At 39.5% G+C, this 13,740-nt stretch overlaps 1 protein-coding gene across 7 annotated transcripts in view; it reads left to right on the top strand.

Annotated features, from left to right (window-relative positions):
- Positions 1–13,740, top strand: part of PCDH15 (protocadherin related 15) — a 1,707,782-nt gene that overhangs the window by 1,554,349 nt on the left and 139,693 nt on the right. For all 7 annotated transcript variants that reach the window (XM_078077809.1, XM_078077807.1, XM_078077810.1 and 4 more), the window contains 2 exons: positions 1,081–1,190; positions 9,971–10,111. In XM_078077809.1, the coding sequence (XP_077933935.1) occupies positions 1,081–1,190; positions 9,971–10,111 (251 nt within the window). The remainder of the gene's footprint in view (positions 1–1,080; positions 1,191–9,970; positions 10,112–13,740) is intronic.

Below are 13,740 nucleotides of genomic sequence, written 5' to 3'. Positions count from 1 at the left end.
CAGGTCATGATCCCAGGGTCCTGGGATAGAGCCCCACATTGGGCTCCCTGCTCAGCAGGGAGCCTGCTTCTCCCTCTCCCACTCCCCCTGCTTGTGTTCCCTCTCTCACTGTGTCTCTCTCTGTCAAATAAATAAATAAAATCTTTTTTAAAAAAAGTAAATGAAATCTTAAAAAAAATGAGGAGGAACATTAGGAGAGTAAGTATTAAGAGAAAAAGCCAGTGGAGGAAATGATGGTAGGGTTTGTCTTATCAGCTTGAGGAAAGAGGTGGAAGCTTAGAGAAGTGGGACGCTCTATACAGATTGACTGGACTATTCACTGATTTTTTTTAAATCTATTGGATCTGGGTAATATAACACCTGTATATTATAAAAGTGAGATTATTTCCATTAACTTAGGATTAAAGTTATGATAGCCTAGTTGCAGTGACCAATACTGTAAAATAAATGAAGATTTTGAGAATGAGATGTGTTTTTGAAAATATAACTTGGAAATTAAGTAAATATCAGAGTACTGAGGGCAGAACATGGCTACAGGTAAGCAAAATCAGTGAGTTCAAGAGCAATGTGAGTGTTGTGATGCCCTCTGTTCAAATCCTTTTTTTGTACAGTTAGAGCATCCCAGGAGTGCAAGAATAAGGACTAGAAAGAGTCATCTGGAAACTGTTGCTTAAATATGCTAATAGCAGTGGCATGAGATCAACATTTTACTTTACAAGTTAAGATAGCAAATTGTACCCCCTTCTATTGCTTTCAGTTCAGAAGGTAATTTAGAGAAACAAGTGGAAAGAATTTTTGTATGATGTTGGGCAGATAATAAAATAGTATCCAAAAATAAATTATATCTCAAATTCAAAATAATGCAGGTGATAAGACCTTTGCAACCAAGAGCATTTGCATAATTGTGAACACAGTTTGTTAGGGCTGGAGTCTTGATGTGGTACTTCTTTGAAAATTTCAGAAAATGTATTATTCAAATAAATGCACTCACACATGAACTAGCATATTCTATTATTAAATTCAAAACTCTGTCATGACAAATGGACTACAAAAAATGAACCCTCTTCTCTAAACCTGCAGACCTCCTCCAGTGAGTGAACTTGCCACCAGAGGGACTATGGTTGGAGTGATTTCGGCGGCGGCCATCAACCAGAGTATTGTGTACTCCATAGTTTCAGGAAACGAAGAAGGTGAGTAGATATTCGGTCTGTGTCTTCACCATAAACTAATACTTGGACCTGGGACTCAGTTCAGATTGAATTATTATTTATGCTATTTTTTTCTAATAAAAACCTATCTAACTTAAATGCAATTTAAGTGTTCAATCAGATTAAAAAATTTGGTTATACTAACAAACATGACCCTCCCCCCCCACCGGAAATACTAACTATCCAATTCTGGAAGCTTTCCTCTTGCCCTCATTTAGGGATATTTTAATGATATTTCTTCAAAATTAACGCATCATACTTTCAGGTTTTGGTCATGATTGTTGCCTACAGGGGTCTCTTCCCACTGTTCTGGACCATCCATGACCTACTCCATGTCATAGCTAGGCTAACACTGAAGAGATTTTAGGATCGCAAATAATTTTGAATGCCCAAAGAGCCGCATCCAAGATAAAACCCATGTACATTGTGTAATATGATTCCGCAAGTGGTTAACTTAGAAGTAAATAAATAATTTGAGTTTTGTCTACCAACTACTCTTCACTGAGAACAGGATGGTTTGCCAGCTTCTGAGAAGAAGTTCATAGCTGCATTTCTCATCTGTTCTTTTTCTCACCATTATCCACAGTTAGTGGTCCTCTGTTTTTTCCTTTTGATAAATTGGATGGCCTGGCATGTCGTAAGTGGTCAAGAGATAGTCAATATACATTTAGGGTGCCTGGGTGGCTCAGTCAGTTGAGTGTCTGCCCTCAGCTCAGGTAATGATCTCAGGCTCCTGGGATCAAGTCCCTCAGCAGGCTCCCTGCTCGGCAGGGAGCCTGCTTCTCCCTCTCTGTCCCTCCCTCCCCCACACTCATGCTCTCTCTATGTCTCTCTCTCAAAAACAAATAAATAAAATCTTTTAAAAAAAGAAATAGTCAATATACACTTAATAAATACATGAATGTTCAATATTTAATATTTAGTAAGTGGATGAATATAAAATTAAGCAATTCTCAACGAAATCATAAAGGCTCCTTTTTTTAAAAAAGATTTTATTTATTTATTTTACAGAGAGAGACACAGTGAGAAAGGGAACACAAGCAGGGGGAGTGGGGGAGGGAGAAGCAGGCTTCCTGCGGAGCAGAGAGCCCAATGCAGGGCTCATTCCCAGGACCCTGGGATAATGACCTGAGCTGAAGGCAGATGCTTAACTGACTGAGCCACCCAGGTGCCCCTGTGAAGGCTCTTTTTAAGTATTTCAGTGATCAACCATTACTAGACATGGCTGCCCTTGTAGCAAGTGCAGGACATCTTACTTTTCTTACTTTCTTCTTTGTTCCTACCTTGCTGCTATGCCTTCTCCCTAAATATCAGGAACATCTAATGCCCTTTAGTATTTAAAGGACCATCCAAATCTACCATGATGGATATAGTGTGCAGTGCTTCCCAAATTTAATTGACTGATGAAACATTGTTTTCCAGGAGACTCTCAACATAACTAGAAAATTAAGGTGTTCACTTAAGGATACACTGATGATAATTTTTTTTATTGTTATGTTAATCCCCATACATTACATCATTAGTTTTAGATATAGTGTTCCATGATTCATTGTTTGTGCATAACACCCAGTGCTCCATGCAGAATGTGCCCTCCTCAATACCCATCACCAGGCTAACCCATCCTCCCACCCTCCCCAGAACCCTCAGTTTGTTTTTCAGAGTCCATCGTCTCTCATGGTTCTTCTCCCCCTCCGATTTCCCCCCCTTCATTCTTCCCCTCCTGCTACATTCTTCTTTTTTTCTTTCTTAACATATATTGCATTATTTGTTTCAGAGGTACAGATCTGAGATTCAACAGTCTTGCACAATTCACAGTGCTTACCAGAGCACATACCCTCCCCAGTGTCCATCACCCAGTCACCCCATCCCTCCCACCCCACCCCCCACTCCAGCAACCCTCAGTTTGTTTCCTGAGATTAAGAATTCCTCATATCAGTGAGGTCATATGATACATGTCTTTCTCTGTTTGACTTATTTCGCTCAGCATAATACGCTCCAGTTCCATCCACGTCGTTGCAAATGGCAAGATCTCATTCCTTTTGATGGCTGCATAATATTCCATTGTATATATATACCAGCTCTTCTTTATACATTCATCTGTCGATGGACATCTTGGCTCCTTCCACAGTTTGGCTATTGTGGACATGGCTGCTATAAACATCGGGGTGCACGTACCCTTTCGGGTCCCTACTTTTGTATCTTTGGGGTAAATACCCAGTAGTGCAATTGCTGGATCGTATGGTAGCTCTATTTTCACCTTTTTGAGGAACCTCCATACTGTTTTCCAGAGTGGCTGCACCAGCTTGCATTCCCACCAACAGTGTAGGAGGGTTCCCCTTTCTCCGCATCCCTGCCAACATCTGTCCTTTCCTGACTTCTAAATTTTAGCCATTCTGACTGGTGTGAGGTGGTATCTCATTGAGGTTTTGATTTGGATTTCCCTGATGCCGAACGATATTGAACACTTTTTCATGTGTCTGTTGGCCATTTGGATGTCTTCTTTGGAAAAATGTCTGTTCATGTCTTCTGCCCATTTCTTGATTGGATTCTTTGTTCTTTTGGTGTTGAGTTTGATGAGTTCTTTATAGATTTTGGATACTAGCCCTTTATCTGATATGTCATTTGCAAATATCTTCTCCCATTCTGTCGGTTGTCTTTTGGTTTTGTTGACTGTTTCCTTTGCTTTGCAAAAGCTTTTTATCTTGATGAAGTCCCAATAGTTCATTTTTGCCCTTGCTTCCCTTGCCTTTGGCGATGTTTCTAGGAAGAAGTTGCTGTGGCTGAGGTCGAAGAGGTTGCTGCCTGTGTTCTCCTTTAGGATTTGGATGGACTCCTGTCTCACATTGAGGTCTTTCAACCATTTGGAGTCTATTTTTGTGTGTGGTGTAAGGAAATGGTCCAGTTTCATTCTTCTGCATGTGGCTGTCCAATTTTCCCAACACCATTTGTTGAAGAGACTGTCTTTTTTCCATTTGAAATTCTTTCCTGCTTTGTCAAAGATTAGTTGACCATAGAGTTGAGGGTCCATTTCTGGGCTCTCTATTCTGTTCCATTGATCTATGTGTCTGTTTTTGTGCCAGTCCCATACTGTCTTGATGATGACAGCTTTGTAATAGAGCTGGAAGTCCGGAATTCTGATGCCGCCAGCTTTGCTTTTCTTTTTCAACATTGCTCTGGCTATGCGGGGTCTTTTCTGGTTCCATACAAATTTTAGGATTATTTGTTCCATTTCTTTGAAAAAAGTGGATGGTATTTTGATGGGGATTGCATTGAATGTGTAGATTGCTCTAGGTAGCATTGACATCTTCACAATATTTGTTCTTCCAATCCATGAGCATGGAACGTTTTTCCATTTCTTTGTGTCTTCCTCAATTTCTTTCATGAGTATTTTATAGTTTTCTGAGTACAGATCCTTTGCCTCTTTGGTTAGATTTATTCCCAGGTATCTTATGGTTTTGGGTGCAATTGTAAATGGGATCGACTCCTTAATTTCTCTTTCTTCTGACTTGTTGCTGGTGTATAGGAATGCCACTGACTTCTGTGCATTGATTTTATATCCTGCCACTTTACTGAATTCCTGTATGAGTTCTAGCAGTTTTGGGGTGGAGTCTTTGGGATTTTCCACATAAAGTATCATATCATCTGCAAAGAGTGAGAGTTTGACGACTTCTTTGCCGATTTGGATGCCTTAGATTTCTTTTTGTTGTCTGATTGCTGTGGCTAGGACTTCCAATACTATGTTGAATAGCAGTGGTGATAGTGGACATCCCTGCCGCGTTCCTGACCTTAGGGGGAAAGCTCTCAGTTTTTCCCCATTGAGAATGATATTTGCTGTAGGTTTTTCATAGATGGCTTTTATGATATTGAGGTATGTACCCTCTATCCCTATACTCTGAAGAGTTTTGATCAAGAAAGGATGCTGTCCTTTGTCAAATGCTTTTTCTGCATCTATTGAGAGGATCATATGATTCTTGTTCTTTCTTTTGTTAATGTATCGTATCACGTTGATTGATTTGTGGATGTTGAACCAACCTTGCAGCCAAGGGATAAATCCGACTTGGTCGTGGTGAATAATCCTTTTAATGTACTGTTGGATCCTATTGGCTAGTATTTTGGTGAGAATTTTTGCATCCATGTTCATCAGGGATATTGGTCTGTAATTCTCCTTTTTGATGGGGTCTTTGTCTGGTTTTGGGATCAAGGTAATGCTGGCCTCATAAAATGAGTTTGGAAGTTTTCCTTCCATTTCTATTTTTTGGAACAGTTTCAGAAGGATAGGTATTAATTCTTCTTGAAATGTTTGGTAGAATTCCCCTGGGAAGCCATCTGGCCCTGGGCTTTTGTGTTTTGGGAGATTTTTGATGACTGCTTCTCTTTCCTTAGTGGTTATAGGTCTGTTCAGGTTTTCTATTTCTTCCTGGTTCAGTTTTGGTAGTTGATACATCTCTAGGAATGCATCCATTTCTTCCAGGTTATCTAATTTGCTGGCATAGAGTTGCTCATAATATGTTCTTATAATTGTTTGTATTTCTTTGGTGTTGGTTGTGATTTCTCCTCTTTCATTCATGACTTTGTTGATTTGGGTCATTTCTCTTTTCTTTTTGATAAGTCTGGCCAGGGGCTTATCAATTTTGTTAATTCTTTCAAAGAACCAGCTCCTAGTTTCGTTTATCTGTTCTACTGTTCTTTTGGTTTCTATTTCATTGATCTTTGCTCTGATCTTTATTATTTCTCTTCTCCTGCTGGGTTTAGGCTTTATTTGCTGCTCTTTCTCCAGCTCCTTTAGGTGTAGGGTTAGGTTGTGTACTTGAGACCTTTCTTGTTTCTTGAGAAAGGCTTGTATTGCTACATACTTTCCTCTTAGGACTGCCTTTGCTGTATCCCAAAGATTTTGAATAGTTGTGTTTTCATTTTCATTGGTTTCCATGAATTTTTTTAATTCTTCTTTAATTTCCTGGTTGACCCATTCATTCTTCAGTAGGATGCTCTTTAGCCTCCATGTATTTGAGTTCTTTCCGACTTTCCTCTTGTGATTGAGTTCTAGTTTCAAAGCATTGTGGTCTGAAAATAGGCAGGGAATGATCCCAACTTTTGGTACCGGTTGAGACCTGATTTATGACCTAGGATGTGATCGATTCTGGAGAATGTTCCATGGGCACTAGAGAAGAATGTGTATTCCGTTGCTTTGGGATGGAATGTTCTGAATATGTCTGTGAAGTCCATTTGGTCCAGTGTGTCATTTAAAGTCTTTATTTCCTTGTTGATCTTTTGCTTAGACGATCTGTCCATTTCAGTGAGGGGGGTGTTAAAGTCCCCCACTATTATTGTATTGTTGTCAATGTGTTTCTTTGCTTTTGTTATTAATTGCCTTATATAATTGGCTCCTCCCATGTTAGGGGCATAGATATTTACAATTGTTAGATCTTCTTGTTGGATAGACCCTTTAAGTAGGATATAGTGTCCTTCCTCATCTCTTATTACAATCTTTGGTTTAAAATCTAATTTGTCTGATATAAGGATTGCCACCCCAGCTTTCTTTTGGTGGCCATTAGCATGGTAAATGGTTTTCCACCCCCTCACTTTCAATCTGGGGGTGTCTTTGGGTCTAAAATGAGTCTCTTGCAGGCAGCATATCGATGGGTCTTGTTTTTTAATCCAAACTGATAGCCTGTGTCTTTTGATTGGGGCATTTAGCCCATTTACATTCAGGGTAACTATTGAAAGATAGGAATTTAGTGCCATTGTATTGCCTGTAAAGTGACTGTTACTGTATATTGTTTGTGTTCCTTTCTGGTCTATGTTGCTTTTAGGCTCTCTCTTTGCTTAGAGGACCCCTTTCAAGATTTCTTGTAGGGCTGGTTTCGTGTTTGCAAATTCCTTTAGTTTTTTGTTTGTCCTGGAAGCTTTTTATCTCTCCTTCTATTTTCAATGACAGCCTAGCTGGATATAGTATTCTTGGCTGCATATTTTTCTCATTTAGTGCTCTGAATATGTCCTGCCAGTCCTTTCTGGCCTGCCAGGTCTCTGTGGATAAGTCTGTTGCCAATCTAATGTTTCTACCATTGTAGGTTACATATCTCTTCTCCCGAGCTGCTTTCAGGATTTTCTCTTTGTCTCTGAGACTCGTAAGTTTTACTATTAGATGTCGGGGTGTTGACCTATTTTTATTGATTTTGAGAGGGGTTCTCTGTGCTTCCTGGATTTTGATGCCTGTTTCCTTCCCCAAATTAGGGAAGTTCTCTGCTATAATTTGCTCCATTATACCTTCTGCCCCTCTCTCTCTTTCTTCTTCTTCTGGGATCCCAATTATTCTAATGTTGTTTCGTCTTATGGTATCATTTATCTCTCGAATTCTGCCCTCGTGATCCAGTAGTTGTTTATCTCTCTTTTTCTCAGCTTCTTTATTTTCCATCATTTGGTCTTCTATCTCACTGATTCTTTCTTCTGCCTCATTTATCCTAGCAGTTAGCGCCCCCATTTTTGATTGCACCTCATTAATAGCCTTTTTCATTTCGACTTGGTTAGATTTTAGTTCTTTTACTTCTCCAGAAAGGGTTTCTCTAATAACTTCCATGCTTTTTTCAAGCCCAGCTAGTATCTTTAAAGTGATGATTCTGAACTCTAGATCTGACATCGTACTAATGTCCGTATTGAGTAGGTCCCTGGCAGTCAGTACTACCTCTTGTTCTTTTTGTTGAGGTGGTTTCTTCCATCTTGTCATTTTGTCCAGAGGAGAATAGATGAATGAGAGAACAAAATGCTAACAGGGTAACAACGTCCCCAGAAAATATACTCTAAACAAATCAGAAAAGACCTGAAGCAGTGGGAAAAGAAAGGGAAAGAGAGAAAAAAGAAAAAGAAAGAAAAAAAGAAAAAAGAAAAAGATAAAGATAAAGATAAAAACAAACAATAACAGAACAAAACAAAACAAAACAAAAACAGAATGTGATCAAATATGATCAGGCTGGTGCATAGATCAGTGCCACACACTAGATTTTGGGTGTATTTTGGTCTGTTAAAAGAAAGTGCCTCCCAAAATTTTAAAGAAAGAAAAACTTATATATGTACAAAAATAAGGGTTGATATGATGAAGGGATGGAATATGACTGTAAAGATGGAAATTATAAAAAAATTTTATAAAAGGATTTGATAAGTTGTTTGAAAAAAGAAAGAAGAGGATTTAAAAAAAAAAAAGAAAGAAAAAAGGGAGAGAATGTGATCAGGTAGGGGAGTAGAAAAAAACCATACACTAGAGATTTAGAGTATATTTTGATCTGTTAGAAGAAACTATCTCAAAATTTTAAAGAGAGAACAACATATATATATATGCCAAAAATACAGGTAACTACTATGAAGGGATAGAATATGACTTTAAAAATGAAAAATAAAAATGTTTTTTTTTTTTTAAAAGGGATTGATAAGATGTTGGTTGAAAAAGGGAAAAAGAAAAATTCAAAAAAAAAAGAAAAAAAGACAGTTAAAAAAAATAATTTACTTTGAAAGAGTAAAGAATCATGGGGAAAAAAGCAATGAATTCTGTGCTGTATTCCCCTAGCGCTGGAGTTCTGCCGTTCTCATTGATTGGTAAACCTGGTCTTGGCTGGCTGTTCTCGCTGATCTTCTGGGGGAGGGGCCTGTTGCCGTGGTTCCCAAATGTCTTTGCCAGAGGCAGAATTGCCCCGCCCTTGCTGGTCCCGGCTAAGTAATCTGCTCGGGTTTGCTCTCGGGAGCTTTTGTTCCCTGCAAGCTTTCCGTACAGCTTTGGAGGCGGAGAGTGAAAATGGCGGCCTCCCAGTCTCCGCCCCGGAGGAGCCGAGAACTCGGGGTCCCGCTCCTCAACGAGCCCCCAGAGAAAAGCAGTCAGTCACTCCCATCTCCCCGGTCTCCGGCCTCACTCCGTGCTCACCCGGCCTGTGACCGCGCGTTTCTATCTCTGGCACCCGACCCCGGGTGGAGTCTCCAAACCCAGCAGATCCCCGCGGTGCGCTCCTGCACCTCTCCTCCCGGGGGAAGAAGGTGAGTCTCTCCGGATCTGCCGCTTTTTGGGTCCCTGCTGGAGGAGCAGTGGCCCGACTGGGCCACGGACCACGGTTTATGGCAACCCCGAGCTGAGAGCCCGCGCCTGGGCTCCGTCTCTGCAGCCGGCTTCCCTGCTCTGATACCTGGGAGCTCTGCCGCACTCAGGCACCCCCGGTCTTTCTGTGACCCCGAGGGTCCTGAGACCACACTGTCCCGCGAGCGTTCACCCCCCACTTAGCCACCGGAGTGACGTCCCTCAGCGGAGCAGACTTCTAAAAGTTCCGATTTTGTGCTCCCAGCTCTATCACTTGCCAGAAGCGGCCGACGGAGGCCCCTCCCCCGCCGTCTATCCTCCCGAATATCGCCTCGGATTCACTTCTCCGCACGTCCTACCTTCCAGAAAGTGGTCGCTTTTCTGTTCAGAGAGTTGTTGCTCTTCTTTTCTTCGATCTCCTGTTGAGTTTGTAGGTGTTCAGAATGGTTTGATCCCTATCCAGCTGAATTCCTGAGAGGAGACGAAATCCAGGTCTCCTACTCCTCCGCCATCTTGCTCCGCCCCCATACACTGATGATAATTTGAAGAGATGGAACACAGCTTCCAAAAGCCAGCATCCTCTCATTTTCATGCATTACTCCTGTTTACAAGGAGTATTTTTTAAAATCACAGTGCCTTTTAAAGAGGATCCTTTTTTTTTTTCTTACAGTGTGAAGGAAATGACCAAAGAACTGTATTTTAATTGCAGATATGTTTGGAATTAACAACATCACAGGTGTTATCTATGTGAATGCCCCCCTGGATTATGAGACCAGGACAAGCTACGTACTTCGCGTCCAGGCCGATTCCCTGGAAGTGGTCCTCGCCAATCTCCGAGTCCCTTCGAAAAGTAAGTTATATTACTTAAGCATTCCGGAAGGATTTTATGGTGCTTCTGCTCATTTTCTGATGAAATACATAGGTCCAAAAGTTATCATTAGAGAATGTGGGGAGATCAGTAGTACTTGGAGCTGATTGCCCATCCATTTTAATAGCTGATAGAGGACAGTGCTGGGAGTGATTTCATACTCCTGAAATATCAAGGCAATAACACACCATCTTCAAACTGGGTATACGATATTGCTAGAATCAACTTTATTCTTAATCCCACTGTGAGGCTCTGGCAAACTCTCTGGTGTGTATATTATTAATGGGTACAGGACTGCCCGACATTCTCTTGAATTGTGTGGTCTCTTGTACTTAACTGATTTTCTTAGCACAGAGGAAAATGAATCTTAAAAGAGCAACTAACATTTATTGTAAGTTATATGTGGCATTATATTTAATTCACATCCATTTCTAGGAGATGAAAATTATTATTCCCATTTTACAAAATCAAGATAAGGTTAAGTGACTTTTTAAGAGTCTCATGCTCTACCGACTGAGCTAGCCGGGCAAGGTTAAGTGACTTTTTAAAAATGATGCTGTTGGTAAATGAAAACCCAGAGATTTAAGCTCACAGCTTTTGACTCCAGAATCGTTCTCCAACATCTGTGTGATATATAGTTTACCAACATAAGAGAGCAAGTAAAGCCAATTTGTGAAGGACACGAGCAGAGATTCTGGGAGATGTTACTAATAACAAGATAAATGCTGTTCTTTTCCATCCATTGAGGTAATATTCCTTTGCATTTCAGGCAGTTCATCCTTTTATAATCACGCCAACTTTTTTAGAATTTAGAAGACCCGAGAAAACCAAATTAAATTTAACCATTTGGGTTCAGAGGCTGAGAGAGAGCGTGAAGGGGGAAACAGGCTACGAAACAGGCTCCTTTCACTCCAGGGCCCTTCCTGGACATCCTATGCCAACACTACGTCAATCAGCATCTTTAGAAGGGGAGGAGGGAAAATGAAGAGCCTGTGAGAACGCCAGCGAGGGTACAGGTATAAAGCGAGAGCCACAGAGCCTAGGTGGTGGAAGAAGGGAGAGCAAGGTAGATAGAAAAGGCAAGAGACGTGCCCTAGAATTTTCTCTACCAGTGTGCAGTAATTGATTATCCTAAAAGTAATCACTTCTGTTTTATTTCTTTCAAGTCTCACTTACTGATCTAGTGTGGAGGGTTGCACAGTTGCTCAGAAAGGTACAACCAACTCATTTGAAAAAAATCAGATTATACATGGTATATTTTTGGAATTAAGGAAATTAAGTTGTCTTCACTTGCGTAATTAAATTGTTTTAAAAATATCAGGCCGGTTTCTTGAGTTCTTAAAATCTTTAACCATGGGCAATTATATTTTTATAAAATATAGAGGAAGCTTCAAATTGTCAATTGAATTGACTAAATCAGGAATCAAAAGGTTAGAGTAGTTCTAAATTATGTAATGCAAACCAGCTTATTGCAATTAGGGAAAACATGGAAACTATTTGAAAACTATATTTGTCATCTTTCTTTGAAAAAAATGAACAGTTAGATTTAGAAAGAAAAATCTGCTAAATATTTAGGTCTTAGAACTTGGCATTTTTCAGGAAATAGCTCCAATTTCTAGGAATAAAGGCATATTGATATCTCATATGTGAATATGATACAACTAGTTCCTGGTACTTTAATGTAAATCTAATCTAAGGCTAATAAAAGTTTCACTAATATACCTATGTATACTTACATGTGCCTAAGAATGCATGGAGAGCTAAGACCAGCTAGCAGGTGTGTGCAGTAGCCTCTCAGAAGCGCATGAAATCTAAAAGCTAAATGCTAGTTTGTTTAATGCTTGATGCTTTTAATATTGTTATTAACATTTCATGACTGACCTCTGCCTCTGGAGTCTGAAATACAAACTCATGTATTTAAACCACAGTTTCATTTATTAATGACTGTTAATGGCCTATAATGAATCCCTAGTTCATTAGCTCTGCAAAAATAAAGCCATTATATAAATTAGGTTAATTAATTAATTGTTTAAAGGTTTACCCCTGCTTTAGAATTCGCTGCCCCATGGTCTTCAGCTCTGCCATATGTCACATGAATAAAGCTAATAAACAAAAGAGGTTTGATTCATTGAGGAAATATTTTATTGTAATTTCTTTGCCAACAATTTGTTAATGAAATCATTTTCAAAGTAAGTTTTATAACTATGCTGTAACTGGATTTAATATTTAAATGCAATTTAATAATTAAAATAGAACAATTTCAGAACTCATTTCATAACTTTGACACTAGGAATCTTTAAAACATTCTGATCTTTTAGTATGGACATTTCAAATGTACATAAAATTCCAGAGAATATTATAATGAACCTTCAAGTGTCAACCACCCAGCTTTACCAATGGTGTTCTCAACCATTCCCTCCCTTATTATTTTGAAGTACATCAGAGACACAATATTTCATCTGCAAATATCTCAATATGTATCTCTTAAAGATAAGGACTCAAAATTTAATCACAACATCATTATTACTCCACCCAAATTAATAAAAATTCCTCAATATCAATGAATATCCAGTCAATATTATATTAAAAATTTATTCATATCAGAATCCTAATAAGGTCCATATATTGCACTTGGTTGAAAAGTATTTCAAGTGTGCCTTTTAAAATATAGACTTCCCTTCCACCATACCTTTTAATTTCCTTTATTGTCTATTTGTTCAAGAAATGAGATTTCTGAAGCCCGGGTTTCAATGAGCATGCCTCTAAGTGGTCATTTCATATTTTTCTTTATCTCCTTTATTTCCTGTAAAATGATAGAGCTAGAGGCTTGGTTAGATTTAGTTTGTTTTTTTTAGACAAATAAATTGTAGGTGATATCCACTGCTTCCCCAGAGAGGCACGCCCGTCCCTCTGACTTTCCTTTCCTGAGGGCCGTCACCACCGGGGGTCATGTCCTACCTATTGATTCCATCCTTCCATTTCTTCTGTTTGTAGTAGCCAAACCTTTCCACAAAGAGAAACTCTTCCACATCAAATATTTGACTACCCTGACGTCCTCCTTCTATAGGAAAGACAGGAAAAAATGTTTGATTCTTCCCTTTTATTTCCTGGTTTTCAAAGTAATGCGTTGATTCACTATCATACTCCAAATGCGACCACTGAAATAACACAAAATTTGGGTTTTATGGGTCGTATGGTCTTTGTTGAACTACTCAGTCCTGTGGTAGCTGAAAAGAAGGGAGATACAGTCTGTAAACAAAATGGTGGGCAGTTCTCCAACGCTAAGCAAATGGGTGTGGCTCCGCTCCAACTCGGTTCTATTTGCCCGCACCATCTGCAGGCCAGACTTCGACTCTTCTCTTACTTTTACTTTACATAATCCACTTGGCGCCTCCCAGGCTGTTTGTGTATCTCCTACTGTGAGCAATGCTTCTGCTTCATCTACTTCCTTTTCCCACACATCGCATTTGAAGAAATATTGTTTTATTCCTGTTAATATCAGTAAGATAATCAGTCATCTAGTTGTCTACAGTTTGTCCTGTGGTAGACTCCTCACAGTAGGCTTACAAGAATAGCATTACCTATATTTTTGTGCATTAATGACAGTTTAT

Source organism: Halichoerus grypus, chromosome 7 (genome assembly GCF_964656455.1).
Source record: "Halichoerus grypus chromosome 7, mHalGry1.hap1.1, whole genome shotgun sequence".
Taxonomy (NCBI): Eukaryota; Metazoa; Chordata; class Mammalia; order Carnivora; family Phocidae; genus Halichoerus; species Halichoerus grypus.
This window is presented reverse-complemented; position numbering and strand designations above follow the sequence as displayed.